The sequence below is a fragment of the Sus scrofa genome, chromosome 10, assembly GCF_000003025.6.
Source record: "Sus scrofa isolate TJ Tabasco breed Duroc chromosome 10, Sscrofa11.1, whole genome shotgun sequence".
NCBI lineage: Eukaryota > Metazoa > Chordata > Mammalia > Artiodactyla > Suidae > Sus > Sus scrofa.
Window position 1 is genome coordinate 31,200,829 of NC_010452.4, and position 16,359 is coordinate 31,217,187.

At 36.8% G+C, this 16,359-nt stretch overlaps 1 protein-coding gene across 4 annotated transcripts in view; it reads left to right on the top strand.

Annotated features, from left to right (window-relative positions):
- Positions 1 to 16,359, top strand: part of GKAP1 (G kinase anchoring protein 1) — an 89,169-nt gene that overhangs the window by 59,030 nt on the left and 13,780 nt on the right. For 3 of the 4 annotated variants that reach the window (XM_005668028.2, XM_013980150.2, XM_013980149.2), the window contains 2 exons: positions 954 to 1,106; positions 14,363 to 14,464. In XM_005668028.2, coding sequence (XP_005668085.1) covers positions 954 to 1,106; positions 14,363 to 14,464 — 255 coding nt within the window. The remainder of the gene's footprint in view (positions 1 to 953; positions 1,107 to 14,362; positions 14,465 to 16,359) is intronic. The other variant, XM_013980151.2, reaches the window with a different exon arrangement.

The window sequence follows — 16,359 nt, forward strand, 5'->3', positions numbered from 1 at the left end:
AAAAAATAATAATAATAAAATAAAAAAGGAGTTCCCATCATGGCTCAATGGTTAATGAACCCGACTAGTAGCCATGAGGTTGCGAGTTCGATCCCTGGCCTCACTCAGTGGGTTAAGGATCTGGTGTTGCCGTGAGCTGTGGTGTAGGTCACAGACATAGCTTGGATCCCATGTTACTGTGGCTGTGGTGTAGGCCAGCAGCCATAGCTCCGATTTGACCCCTAGCCTGGGAACCTCCATATGCCGCAGGTGGGGGCCCTAAAAAGACAAAAGACAAATAAAATAAAAACTTGTGCATTAATGTTTGTAGCAGCATTATTCATAATATCCAACAAGTAGAACAACCCAAATGTCCATCAGCTGATGAATGGAGAAATTATTATGTTGTGTCCATCAATGGGATATTATTTGGCAATAAGGAATGAAGTGCTGATACATGCTATGGTATAGATGAGCCTTGAAAACATTTTGCTAAGTGAAAGATTCAGTCACAAAAGATCATATGTTATATGATTCCATTTATATCAGATGTCCAGAATAGCCAATTCTATCCAGACAAACAGTAGATTAGTGCTGCCTTGGTAACAGCTGAGGGAAGTTCTTGGAGGGAGTGGGGGATGTGCATGAATAGGTTCTGGGTTTCTTTTTGGGCTGACAAAAACTTTATGAAAGGGTTATGGTTGTACAACTCTGTGAATATATTAAAAACCATTGAATTATGCAAAGTAAATGGGTCAATTATATATGGATAAAAAATAATTTTAAAATCAAACAATACCCAGCTCAAAAATATGAAGAAAAGAACATGTGCAAATTTACTGGTTATCTTCTGGAGACAGAAAAAAATCAGAAGGTTGATTGTCTCTTAGTTATTTCTTTTATTCTTTATCCTAGTGGCTGACTAGATTTATTAAATGCATGCACTATTGTAAATCTTAATTCATTTTTGACAGGAATTGAGTTCTTCTCAGACTTTATCACATGATGGAGGATTCTTCAATACACTGGAAGATGATGTTCATAAAATTCTTATTAGAGAAAAAAGAAGAGAACAGCTTACAGAATATAATGGAACAGATAATTGCACAGCTCATGAACACAACCAGGCATGTAAAATGGAAAATTCTCTTAAAATCACAGTGAAATTATTTTTTAAAAAATGTAACCAATGGATTCCAATTATGATTGTGTAAATTTACAGTTTTAGGATACTAGTCATTATTAACACATATGTTTATATTAAAATATGAAGTACTTCATTAGTGGTGAATGTATATTGAGCATGTGCTAGAATGCTAGGTATTGTTAGGCACCCATGTAGAGGGGACTGAGAAAACCAAGATAGATAAGACTGGCCTTGTCTTAAACATTCAGAGCAGGGGGTAGGAGGAGGTAGTCCTAGAAAGAGAGTCGTCATTCACCATGATGACAGCTTTAAGAGAGGTGAACAATCAAAGAAAGGTTTTCTTGTTTTCTGTGGCACGTGGAAGTTACCAGGCTGGGGTCAAAGAGGAGCCACAGCTGCTGGCTTGTGCCACAGCAGCACGGGATCTGTGACTTGTGCTGCGGCTTGCAGCAACTCTGGATCCTTAACCCAGTGAGAGAGGCCAGGGATCAAACCTGCATCCTCACAGACACTATGTTGGGTTCTTAACCTGCTGAGTCACAACAGGAACTCCAAAGAGAAGTATTGAATGGAAAAGATACTTGGTCACTCTTTGGGTGAATTGGGAAAGGTATATAAAGAAGAGGCATTTGGAATGGATTTTTGGTGGTGAATAACTATATAAGCTGAGAAATGAAGAAAACCTAAGGGAGCTGCAAGACTTGATGGCCCAGAAGAATGAAAAGCCTTAGACTGAATATCCAGGAAATGGAAAAATTCTGTCTCTAAGAAGTAGAGATTTAAGTGAGTGTGGGAAAAACACGACTAGATAAATAGATTTGATTTAGATTGTAAAAGTCTTTTTATGTGAAATTAAGTAGTTAGAATTTTATTCTGCAGACCAGGATTTGTAAACTTTGGCTGGTCAGCAGTCTGTTTTTGTAAGACTTACAAGCTAAGAGTGGTATTCATGTTTTTAAAATACTGTTTGGAAAAATACAGAAAAGATCATATAGAGACCTCTAAGTCTGCATTTATTTTTCTCACCACATCCACCAGTCTTGTCTTTTCCTTTCTCTGTGAATCCGTTCTTTACCTTATATTGACCTCCAGTCCATCAATAAATTGTTCTCCCAGTCTGAAGCTTGTAATATGTAATTTCAGTAACATCTCCATGATAGCTTGCCGCTCATCGCCTTGATTTTCTGGTATTGCCTCCTTGCCGGTAGGCAGCATCAGCTCTCTTTTTCAGTACAAAGTCTACCTTCTTTATTGTAATTTAATTTCTGGGCAGCCAGATATTGCTGGACAATATATTTTTTAAAACAGTGCTCATTTCTCTTCTGAAAAATCAGTGCTGTATAACTTTTGCCATATCTTCATTTTTACTTAATGGTCCTTTAATTCATCTCTTTCTGACTATAATAAATTCCTTACAATGGCTATTCCAAATTCAAAAGCCATTTTCCATCCTTTTACTCTCTTCATTGGACATTCCTTTTTTGTTTCCTCTGATAAACTCAACCATTAAACAAATTAAACACTTACTGTGTTGCGTTTTATAGGACGCAGAAAAGCCAGACTCTTAAATAACTTCTTACTCCAATGCAGCAATAATATTGCTTTATAAAAACACTATACCACATGAAAATATATTTTCAGCTTAGTATGGGAAATCCTTACTTGCCCTGAGGTACTTGTGAGCTTCTTCCTTTCTGGCATTGAATTAAATGTAGTGTGTTCCTGTCTTCCCTGTCAAATTTTATGTACATTTCAAGCAACCATGTTAACACATGTAGTTAGCATATTTGTTCCTCTTTTTCATTGATTATGATTTTCCCCTTTGTCTTTCATATCTTATTTTTAAGCCATCTCAGATTATTGTTTGATAGGAAGAATGATATTAATATACTTGAGCAAATAATTAGGTATTTCAAATCCTTTGTAGAGCAAAGATAGGTACACATAAGTTTAGTTAAATCATTACATAATATTAATGATATAATAAAACCAAAGTGACAGTGCAGTATAATAGAAAGAGAATAGTCTTAAAATCAAACAAACTTAATAACACAAAATATAGCTCTGCAGCTTATCAGCTGTGTTACATTGGAATGAAATTACCTGTGTTTCATGCACTGTTATTAGGAAAATTAGCAACTATGATGTAAAATGTTTAGCACCCGGGAACTATATCTAATCACTTGTGATGGAATACTATGGAGGGGAATGTGAAAAAAATAATGTATATATGTATATGTATAACTGGGTCATATTGCTATATAGCAGAAATTGACAGAACATTGTAAATCAACTATAATAAAAATTTTTAAATATATTTGATTAATGAAAATAAAAAATAAAATGTTTAGTAGAGCATGGTGTACACAGCATGCATTTAATGGGTAATTGTTTTTGTATAAGGTAGAAGGTGTTAAGTCCAAAAAAGGTAATTAAAAGGAATAGAGATCAGAGATGGCTTTCTTAGGAGAAAATAGCCTTTGAATTGGAATTTAAGGGACAGTAGAATTTGAACATGCAGAGGTGAGGGAGAAGAAACTGGAATGCCAAGAGTAAAAGAATGGAGACAGTGAAGTATAAACCAGTTTAATTAAGATAAGATTCATAGAGGAGCATAATATAAGTTTGACAAAATGGGTTTGGAAGGATGGTGGAGGACTTTAAAGCCCGCTTATGATATTAGTCAGGAGATACAGAATTTTTGAAAGTTTTTGAGCAGAGAACAAAGTTTTATATGGTAATATTAATTTCACTGCAGTGCCTAGGAAAAACTGAAAGAAGGTAAAAACTAGTGATAGGAATCAGACAATACACAGTATTGGTAATGATGTAGAACAGCAGTAACATACTACTAGTGGTAATGTAAATTGGTATAAACATTTTGGAGAACACTTGTTTTTTGTCCTTTTAGGGCTACACCCACACCATATGGAGGTTCCCAGGCTGGGGGTCGAATCAGAGCTATAGCTGCTGGCCTATGCCACAGCCATAGCAACGCCAGATCTAAGCCACATCTGCGACCTACACCACAGCTTACAGGAACACTGGATCATTAACCCACCAAGTGAGGCCAGGGATCGAACCTGCATCCTCATGGATACTAGTCAGATTTGTTTCTGCTGAGGCACAATGGGAACTCGTTGGAGAACACTTTGGCATTAACTTTGAAAGTTGAAGATGATGGGGAGACTATGTTCTAGAAATTCTACCTTAGATTAAACAAGAAGAATGTGCCAAACTCTGTTGTTTATGACAACAAAATCAGTGGGAAAAATGAAGGAGCTACAGCAATACATAGCAACATGAATGAATATAAAAAGACTTAAATGAAAACAGCCAGTCATTATGTATTAATAGTTTGATGCCACATATATAAATTTCTTTCTTTCTTTTTTTTTTGCTTTTTAGGGCAGGACCCGAGGCATATGGAAATTCCCAGGCTACGGGTCAAATTGGAGCTCCAAGTGCCAGCCTGCACCAGAGCTACAGCAACGTGGGATCCCAGCTGCATCTGCAACCTACACCAAGTTCATGGCAACACCAGATCCTTAACCCACTGAGTGAGGCCAGGGATCAAACCCACAACCTCATGGTTCCTAGTCAGATTCTTTTCTGCTGCACCACCATTATATAAATTTCAAAAAACAAAATATTTAATATAATACTCAGGAACACATCTATATGTTGTAAAGAACTAAAAAAGGAAGAGAATGACAAACACAGAATTCAAAATAGTGGCTATCCTGAGGACAGGGGAAAGGGATATGACTGGGGAGAGGCATGTGGGGGAATGCGAAAGCATTGGTAGTGTTCACATAATCTGTATATTGGGTTATTTTTATCTTACATGTGTCATTCATTTATATGTTCTTTTGCATATTCAAGATTTTTCATAATTAGAAAATTAGTATTTTTGTCATTATCATCGAGTATAGTGGGGGAAAAAAGGAAGATTGAGGCCATTAAGAAAAGATTCTACTCTCTTTATCTACTGCCTTCCTCTCCCCCTTGCAATCCTTTTTCAGAGAAAGAAAGCCCTTCTTCTTGCAAAGGTTAAAATCCTTTTTAACTGTACATTAATGTACCAAGAATTTTTAAGGGTGATAAATAGATTGATCCTAATTCAGCAAATCTTAACATTTGATTTCTTTTTGTTTTGTTTTAGTTTGTTTGTTTGTTTGTTTGGCTGTGCCTGTAGCATGTGGAAGTTCCTGGGCAGGAATCATACCTGAGCCAGAGCAGTGACATGCCACTGTAGTGACAATGCCAGATCCTTAACCTGCTGTGCCACAAAGGAACTCATAGTTTCATTTTTGAATAGTGCTTTTTAGGAAAATGCCACATGCTTAAGTATTTAAAAATAACTGTAACAATAAGGAATATAGTTTTCGATAGCCCCTTATGTAAACCATAGTTATGTTCTGTGAAATCAGCATGCTATAATTTGCTTGGTCATTACCCTATTATTGAGTATTTAGGTTGTTTAGAATTGGTCACTTAATATTCTTTGAATATATTCATAAATTTAATTTTTTAAATGAATATGTCCTTGGAATATATTTAAATTTTTTTATTAAAGTATAGTTGAATTACAGTATTGTGTCAGTTTCTGCTATACAGCATAGTGACGCAGTCATACATGCATATACAAACATACGTGTATATATATATATACACACACACATTCTTTTTCTCATACTATCTTCCATCATGTTCTATCCCAAGAGATTGGATATAGTTCTTTGTTCTGTATAGTAGGACTTCATTGGTTACCCATTCTAAATGTAATAGTTTGCATCTTCCAACCCCAAACTGCTCATCCATCTCACTTTCTTCCTCTTCCCCCTTGGCAACCACATGTCTGTACTCTATGTCCGTGAGTTTGTTTCTGTTCTGAGGATAGGTTTATTTGTGCCATATTTTAGATTCCACATGTAAGCGATATCATGTGTTATTATTTGTCTTTCTTGTTCTGACTTCACTTACTGTCAGAATCTCTAGTTGCATCCATCTTGCTGCAAATAACATTATTTCATTTTCTTATGACTGAGTAGAATTCTATTATATACATTTACATGTACCACATCTTAATCCATTCATCTGTCAGTGGACATTTAGGTTGTTTCCATGTCTTAGCTATTGTGAATAGTGCTGCAGTGAGCATAAGGGTGCACTTATCTTTTTGAATTATAGTTTTGTCCAGATATATGCCCAGGAGTGGGATTGCTGGATCATACGGTAGTTCTATATTTAGTTTTCTGAACCTCCATACTGCTTTCCATAGTGGTTGTACCCGTTTACATTCCCACCAACAGTGAAGAAGGGTTCCCTTTTCTCCGCACCTTCCCTGTCATTTGTTATTTGTAGACTTGTTAATGATGGCCATTCTGACCGTTGTGAGGTGGTACCTCATTGTCATTTGATTTACATTTCTCTAATTAGTGATGTTGAGCATCTTTTCATATGCCTGTTGGCCATCTGCGTATCTTCTTTTGGGAAATGTCTATTTAGGTCTTCTGCCCATTTTTCTGTTGGGTTGGTTTTTGTTGTTGGGTGTATGAATTTTTTGTATAATTGGAGATAAGGCCCTTGTCAGTTGCATCGTTTAAAAAGATTTTCTCCCATTCTTTGAGTTGTCTTTTTGTTTTTTGAATGGTTTCCTTTGATGTGCAAAAGCTGGTAAGTTTAATTAGGTCCCATTGGTTTATTTTTGCTTTGTTGTCATTATTCTAGGAGGTGAATCAAACAAGATGTTGCTGTGATTTAGGTCAAAGAACGTTCTGCCTGTATTTTCCTCTAGGAGTTTTATCTCTGGCCTTACATTTAGATCTTTAATCCATTTTGAGTTTATTTTTGTGTATGGTATAGAGAATGTTCTAATTTCATTGTCTTACATGTAGCTGTTCAGTTTTCTCAGCACCACTTATTGATGAGACTATCTTTTCTCCACTGTATATTCTTGCCCCCTTTGTTATAGATTAATTGACCATAAGTGTGTGGCTTTATTTCTGGGCTTTCTATCCTTTTCCATTGATCTGTGTGTCTGTTTTTGTGTCATTTTGATGACTGTAGTTTTGCAGTATAGTCTGAAACCAGGGAGCCTGCTTCTTCTATCTTCGTTCTGTCATCTGTATTGCTGTTTTTGTGCCATTCTTAATACAGTAATTACATCAAAGTGTGTAAATATCTGTTTCTCTTGATATATATCAGCATTGTCTTCTAGCAGCTGGATATAAGCTTCCTAATTTTCTCTGCAGCTTCACTGGCATTGCCTCTAATGTTCTTTGGGTGTCTTTTTTATTAATTGCCTCTGTAGCATATTTCACCCCCTTCTATGAATACCTTATACTCACTATGTCCAAATTCAAGGCCATCATTTACTCTCCAAACCAAGCATTTGGCTTGACTTTCTCATTGCTGTTTTTGGTTTTATCATTTTATCTAAGATGGACCCTGATGGATCCTGATCTACTTTTCTATTTCTCAAGTTTTGGGAGTTTTTAATCTTTGAAATATTTCTCAGATCTTTCTTTGCTTCCATCCTTATTAACATTTCTCTGACATAGGCTCTCATTATCTCTTACTGGTATTATTTCAGTAACCTTATAAGTCTTTCTGCCTGCTGCCTTCTAATGCTAAGCAGTTTATCTTATACACTGCTAACAGATGACTTTTTAAAAAGAAAGCCTTCCCCTAACACACCATGTCCTTAAGCTTTAGTGTCTGTTGAATCAAGTGCAAATGTCCTTGACCTGACATTTAAAGTCCTCAAGCTTTTCAGACTCAGAGTCCCAACCCATTTAACTTGTCTTCAAATCAGTTTAGTAGATTGCTACCAGTACTTACCAAAAAAGTAAGTTTGTGACATCTGCTTATATTTTATGAATTTTTTTCTGTGTACATATGTATATATCCATAACATACAAATGTATATACATACATTCACAGGTATGTGCATTCTGGTCATAATATAAAACATTCCTTAACATGGGTCACTGTCAAATAAGATCGAAAGCATTGTTCTTCAGACTAAATAGCTTCAGCTATACTCTTTCCAATTTTTTCTCCTAGCTAGGGCAGAGCACTCCTACCACAATACTGGATCCATCCCAGCTTTTTTCATTTCACATGCCATCTCCACCGTGAAGCTCTCTCATTGCCCTACCCCAATCCCAAACACCAACCACAGAAAATCTGGGTATGATCTTTCCTCTTTTTCTATATCCCATAGCATTTTGTTTTTCTTAAGGCAAATTTCATACAGCACATTTTTATTTGCTATCATTTTCAGTAGACTACAGATCCCTTGTGGACCTAGACTTAGATAACTTTTTATCTCCATTTTAGGATAACATCTACTTGGGAGATAATTTTAAAATTGTTTAATGAAATATAGGACCTTATCAAATGGGTATACATTAAAACAATATGATTTTCTGTTTTAAAAAGTGTGTTTGGGAGTTCTCTTGTGGTGCAGCAGGTTAAGGATCTGGTATTGTCACTGCAGGGTCTGCTGTGGCCCAGGAACCACAGGCCAAGAGGGCACAGCCCACAAAACAGTAATGTTTGTTATAGAAATTTTAGAAATTACTGGGAAGAAGTAAAGAAATAATATTTGAGGGCTTACTATATATTTGCCAGATATTATAATAGGTACTTTAAATGACTATTTCATTTATTTCTCACAGTGAACTATGAAATTGATATCTTTATTATCCCCAGTTTGCAGATACATTGAGAAAAAACTGACCCTAATCTCATTCACCTGGAGAAAACCACTGTTGATACTTTGTTGTGTCCTACTTTTCTGTGGGTTTATACTTTACCCCCCAATAATGTAGGAATTTATATGGATCACTTTTCAGTTAAATACAGAGATGGTGAGCATTTCAAATCATTAAGCAATATGTTGACCTTTGAACAACACAGGTTTGAACTACTTGAGTTACTTAAACGTGCATTTTTTTCAGTTGAGGTTGATTCAGTCTGCAGATGTGGAGGAACCACATATACAGAAGGCTGTCTATAAGGTACAACGTGGACTTTTGATTTTGCAGAGGGTTGGTGCCCTTGACCCTAATGTTGTTCAAGGGTCAACTGTAGTACTTATACATTAAATAATTATGTTTATAGCTAAACAAAAATATACCAGGTTGATACAGCATTTCTTTGTTTACTACTGAGATTTGTACACTTTTTCACTTTTATTGGTCCAGTGCCTAACATACGGGTGCAACTATTTTTTTCCAGTTTTTCATTCACCTTTTAATTTTGTTTACTTTTTTTTCTTTTGAGGCTGTACCCGTGACATATTGAAGTTCCCAGGCCAGGGGTCAAATCTGAGCCACAGCTGCAACCTGAGCCACATCCTTAACCCACTTCTCCAGCCTGGGGATCAATCCCGTGCTGCCTCAGAGACAATCCCAGATTCTTAACCTGCTGCGCCACAGCAGGAACTCCCTGTTTCAGATTTTGATTAAATTAAATCTGTCAATCTTTTCCTTTTTGTTTTCTCCCTTTGCTATTATGTTTAGAAGGGGTTTCCTATTCAAAGATGACAGCTATTCATACTTAAGTGCTCTCATTTAAAAATTAATATAGTATTTCGTATTATTCAGTGAGATATTCTCAGTATAAAACAGTTTTGATGAAAGGAAAATTTTGAACTATAAAGTGAAATTTTTTCATAATCTGGAGTTCCCATCGTGGTACAGTGGAAACGAATCCGACTAGGAACTATGAGGTTGTGTGTTCGATCCTTGGTCTCACTCAGTGGGTTCAAAATCTGTTATTGCCGTGAGCTGTGGTGTAGGTTGCAGACACATCTCAGATCCTGTGTTGCTGTGACTGTGGCGTAGGCCAGCAGATATAGCTTCGATTTGACCCCTAGCCTGGGAAACGCCATGTGCCACAGGTGTGGCCCTAAAAAGCAAAAAAAAAAAAAAAAAAAAAAAAAAAAAAAAAAAAAAAAAAATTTTCATAACCTCACATTGTAATAGTTACAATATTTTGGTGTATGTCCTTACAAAAGTTTTTCCTTGCATAAGGTATCACAATTTTGGGATCATACAGATTTATTTTATGATTCTGTATCATCATTTTTAGTGATTTGAGTTTTCAGTTTTAAAAGTTTATCATATATTTAGCCTATATCTTATTAGGCATTTAAATTGATGTCCAGTGCTTTTTTTTTGTTTTACTATTTTAATTTTTTTCTGTTGTACAGCATGGGGACCAAGTTCCTCTTACATGTATACATTTCCCCCCCCACCCTTTGTTCTGTTGCAATATCAGTATCAAGACATAGTTCTCAATGCTACTCAGCGGGATCTCCTTATAAATCCATTCCAAGTTGTATCCAATAACCCCAAGCTTTGTATCCCTCCCACTTCCTCCCTCTCCCTCTGGGCAGCCACAAGTCTATTCTCCAAGTCCATGATTTTCTTTTCTGTGGAAATGTTCATTTGTGCTGGATATTAGATTCCAGTTATAAGTGATATCATATGGTATTTGTCTTTGTCTTTCTGACTCATTTCACTCAGTATGAGAGTCTCTAGTTCCATCCATGTTGCTGCAAATGGCATTATGTCATTCTTTTTTATGGCTGAGTAGTATTCCATTGTGTATATATACCACATCTTCCGAATCCAATCATCTGTCGATGGACATTTGGGTTGTTCCCATGTCCTGGCTATTGTGAATAGTGCTGCAATGAACATGCGGGTGCATGTGTCTTTTTAAGGAATTTTGTCGGATAGATGCTCAAGAGTGGGATTGCAGGGTCATATGGAAGTTTTATGTATAGATTTCTAAGGTATCTCCAAACTGTTCTCCATAGTGGCTGTACCAGTTTACATTCCCACCAGCAGTGCAGGAGGGTTCCTTTTTCTCCACAACCCCTCCAGCACTTGTTATTGTGGACTTGCTACTGATGGCCATTCTGACTGGTGTGAGGTGGTATCTCATGGTAGTTTTGATTTGCATTTCTCTTATAATCAGCGATGTTGAGCATTTTTTCATGTGCTTGTTGGCCATCTGTTTATCTTCCTTGGAGAACAGTCTATTCAGGTCTTTTGCCCATTTTTCCATTGGGTGATTGGCTTTTTTGCTGTTGGGTTGTATAAGTTGCTTATATATTCTAGAGATTAAGCCCTTGTCAGTTGCATCATGTGAAATTGTTTTCTCCCATTCTGTAAGTTGTCTTTTTGTTTCCTTTTGGGTTTCGTTTGCTGTGCAAAAGCTTTTCAGTTTGATTAGGTCCCATGGATTTATTTTTGCTCTTATTTCTATTGCTTTGGGAGACTAACCTGAGAAAATATTCATGATGTTGATGTCAGAGAGTGTTTTGCCTGTGTTCTCTTCTAGAGTTTGATGGTGTCCTGTCTTATATTTAAGTCTTTCAGCCATTTTGAGTTTATTTTTGTGCATGGTGTGAGGGTGTGTTCTAGTTTCATTGCTTTGCATGCAGCTGTCCAGGTTTCCCAGCGATGCTTGCTGAATAGACTTTCTTTTTCCCATTTTAAGTTCTTGCCTCCCTTGTCAAAGATTAATTGACCATAGGTGTCAGGGTTTATTTCCGGGTTCTCTATTCTGTTCCGTTGGTCTGACTGTCTGTTTTGATACCAGTACCATGCTGTTTTGATGACTGTGGCTTTGTAATATTTTTTGAAGTCTGGGAGAGTGATGCCTCCTGCTTGGTTTTTGTTTCTCAGGATTGCTTTGGCGATTCTGGGTCTTTTGTGGTTCCATATAAATGTTTGGATTGTTTGTTCTAGTTCTATGAAGAATGTCATGGGTAATTTGATAGGGATTGCATTGAATCTGTAGATTGCTTTGGGTAGGATGGCCATTTTTACAATATTGATTTTTCCAATCCACGAACATGGACTATCTTTCCATTTCTTTACGTCTTCTTTGATTTCTTTGATTATAGTTTTATAGTTCTCAGCATATAAGTCCTTTACCTCCTTGGTCAGGTGTCTTCCGAGGTATTTGATTTTGTGAGGTGCAATTTTAAAAGGTATTTTTGTATTCCTTTTCTAATATTTCATTGTTGGTATACAGAAATGCGACTGACTTCTGAATGTTAATCTTATAGCCTGCTACTTTGCTGAATTTATTAATCAGTTCAAGTAGTTTTTGGGTTGAGTCCTTAGGGTTTCCTATGTATAGTATCATGTCGTCTGCATACAGTGACAGTTTTATCTCTTCGCTTCCTATATGGATACCTTTTCTTTCTTTTGTTTGTGTAATTGCTGTGGCTAGGACTTCCAAAGCTATGTTGAAGAGCAGTGGTGAGAGTGGGCATCCCTGTCTTGTTGCAGATTTGAGTGAGAAGGCTTTCAGTTTTTCTCCATTGAGTATTATATTTGCTGTGGGTTTTTCATAAATGGCTTTGATTATGTTCAGGAATGTTCCCTCTATACCCACTTTGGCAAGAGTTTTGATCATGAATGGATATTGGACTTTGTCAAATGCTTTTTCTGCATCTATTGAGATGATCATATGGTTTTTGACTTTTCTTTTGTTAATGTGGTGTATGACATTGATTGATTTGCATATGTTGAACCATCCTTGTGAACCTGGGATGAACCCTACCTGGTCATGGTGTATGATCTTTTTGATATATTGTTGGATTCGGTTGGCTAAGATTTTGTTGAGAATTTTTGCATCTATATTCATCAAAGATATTGGCTGATAGTTTTCTTTTTTGGTGGTTTCTTTGTCTGGTTTTGGAATGAGGGTGATGGTGGCCTCATAGAATGTCTTTGGGAGTGTTCCTTCTTCTTCAACCTTTTGAAAAAGTTTATGGAGCATGGGCACCAGATCTTCTTTATATGTTCGGTAGAATTTGCCTGTGAAGCCATCTGGTCCTGGGATGTCCAGTGTTTTGTTGTAATAAATCTGCAGTAAAAACTTCCACAGATACTCCCCCCTCACTTACCTATTTAAGGTAAATTCTTAGAAGTGAGATTCCTGGACCTACTAGTATGTGTATTTCTAATTTTGATCCACCAAGCTTATTCCTTATTCCTTAAACTAGAAACTTAACGTGTCAATCTTCCTCACCTGTCACCTTCAACCTCTCATCAAATCCTGTTGATTCTGCCTCCAGATAATTTCTTACATGATATTCTTCTCTCCATTTAAATGGCTTTCATCCTAATCCATGGCATAATCTTCTCTGACCTGGGCTTGAAAGATAAATTTGAAGAGTCTTTCTACCTGTTTTACCCCACTCTGATCCATTTTGCATACAGCAGCCAAAGTGATCCTTTAAAACATCAACCTAACAAGTATAATAAACCCCATAGTCCTGATGTTCAGTATCCTTCACTGCTTTTTGTTTTACTCAGAATAACATGCAGACCCATTCTTAGGGCCTGCAAGGCCCTCCAGTATCAAGCCTTTACCTGTTTTTCCAAAGTCATCTTACACTGTCATGTTCTTAACTAAGCTCCAGCCATGCTTACCTCTTTCCTTCAGATTCTCTAGGCTTTTTCCTGCCTCAGGGCCTTTATGCATACTGCTCTTTCTACCTGGAGAACTCTTACCTTTCTCTCCTTTTTACTTAACCAATTCCTACCCAGTCCCTTTCCAGAGAGAACTAACTATGGTATTTTAAAGAAGTGAAAAAAAGGCTGAATTACAGAATAATAGTGTAGGGTATGGGACAAATGGTTAACTTGGAAAAATCAAGTTAATCTTGTGCCATATATCAAAATATATAAATTTGGGTGCAAAAAATCAAAAGGGACAAGTGAAGAGGAGGGAGACGTGGGCTTGGGTTTAGGATGGAATGTTCTAAAATTGGTTTGTGATGATGGTTGTACAGTTATAAATATCATAAAATTCATTGAATTAATTAAAACACCATTGGGATTCTTCCCCTTAAACTTTTCAAAAGGGATATTATAAAACCAGAATTAGTAGAACTATCTTAGTTCTAAAATGGTGTTTTCTGGAGTTCCTGTTGTGGCTCAGTGGTAGCAAACTTGACTGGTATCCATGAGGATCTGGATTCAATCCCTGGCCCTGCTCAGTGGGTTAAGGATCTGATGTTGCCATGATCTTAGGTATAGGTCGCAGACACAGCTTGGATCTGGCATTGCTGTGGCTGTGGTGTAGGCTGGCAGTTGCAGCTCTCATTCGACCCCTAGCCTGGGACCTTCCATATGCCGCAGGTTGGCCATAAAAACTAACTAAATAAAATAAGATAGTGTTTTCCCTTTTCAGGAAGTAGTTCTAAAAGATGGAAGAATTGAAAGACTAAACTTGGAACTTGAAAGGAAAGATGTTGAGATCCAGAAGCTGAAAAGTGTGATCACTCAGTGGGAGGTTTGTAAATATTTACTGTTGTAAACTAAAATAATTCTATAAATTTTTGTATCTTCTGTTTTTCTTGTATGTAGATATTTTTATATTTGATAGAAATAATATTTCTGCTATTTAGGGTTTTAAACTCATTAACTGTATAATCTGAATGACAGTATATTTTTTATCATAGTAAAATATATATAACATTAAATTTGCCATTTTGACCATTTTTAAGTGTACAATTCAGTTGCATTAAGTACTTTCTCGTTGTGTAACTATCGCCACTATATATTTCCAGAACTTTTTCATCGTCCCAAACAGAAACTCTGTACCCATTAAACTCCCCATTTCCCCTTCCACTACAGTCCTTGGTAACCTCTAACCTCTGTGAATTTGCCTATTTTAGGTCCTTCATATAAGTGGAATCATGATATTTGTCCTTTTGTGTTTGGCTTATTTCACTTGGCATAGTGTTTTCAACATGTAAACACATGTTGTAGCATGTAGCATATCAGAACTTTATTCTTTTATGGCTGAACAATGCTCCACTCTATGTGTATGCCACATTTTTGTTTTTTCATCTGTTGGTGGACACTTGTGCCATTTCCACCTTGTGGCTGTCATGAATAATACTGCCGTGAATATTGGTGTATAAGAATCTGAGTCCCTTCTTTTAATTTTTTTGTTATCTACCTAAGAGTGGAATTTCTGGATCATATGGTAATTTTATTTTTAACTTTTAAAAAATCCATCAGGAGTTCCCATCGTGGCGCAGTGGTTAACGAATCCGACTAGGAACCATGAGGTTGCGGGTTCGGTCCCTGCCCTTGCTCAGTGGGTTAATGATCTGGCGTTGCCGTGAGCTGTGGTGTAGGTTGCAGACGCGGCTCGGATCCCGCGTTGCTGTGGCTCTGGTGTAGGCCGGTGGCTACAGCTCCGATTCAACCCCTAGCCTGGGAACCTCCATATGCTGCGGGAGCGGCCCAAGAAATAGCAACAACAACAAAAGACAAAAAGACAAAAGACCAAAAAAAAAAAAAAAATGAAAAAATCCATCAAACTACTTTCCATAGCAACTATATGTGTGTGTGTGTGTGTGTGTGTGTGTGTGTGTGTGTGTGTATCACGTTAAAGATCCACCAGCAATGCACAAGGATACCATTTTCTCTGCATCCTCACCAACACTTGTTATTTATACAATTTATTTTTACATCTTATGTACAATTATTTATTTTTATTGAAGTGTAGTTCATTTATAGTGTTGTGTTAGTTTCAGGTGTATAGCAAAGTGATTCAGCTATACACACATATATATCTATATTTTTCAGGTTCTTTTCCCTTATAGGTTATTATAAAATATTGGGTATATTTCCCTGTGCTATATAGTAGGTCCTTGTGGGGTATCTATTTTATACATAGTAATGTGTATATGTTAATCCCAGACTCCTAATTTATCCCACCTCCTTTCCTCTTGGTATCCATAAGTTTGTTTTCTCTGTGTGTGGGGTCTATACAAACAGTTAATATAGTTCAATATCAAAAAACCAGTTGACCCAATCAGATATTCAGCAGATAATCTAAATAGATATTTCTCCAAAGAAGACTACAGATAGTCCAAAGGCACATGAAAAGATGCTCAGCATCACTAATTATTAGAGAATTGCAAATCAAAACTGCAATAAAGTATCACCTCACATCAATCAGAATGGCCATCATAAAAATTTTACAAATAAGAGTTCCTGTTGTGGATCAGTGGGTTAAGGGTCTGATGTTTTCTGTGTGAGAATGTGGGTTCACTCCTTGACCTCGCTTAACGGGTTAAGGATCCAGCATTGTCTCAGGCTGTGGGGTAGGTCACAGATGTGGCTCAGATCCGGTGTTCCCATGGCTGTGGCATAGGCCTCAGCTATAACTCT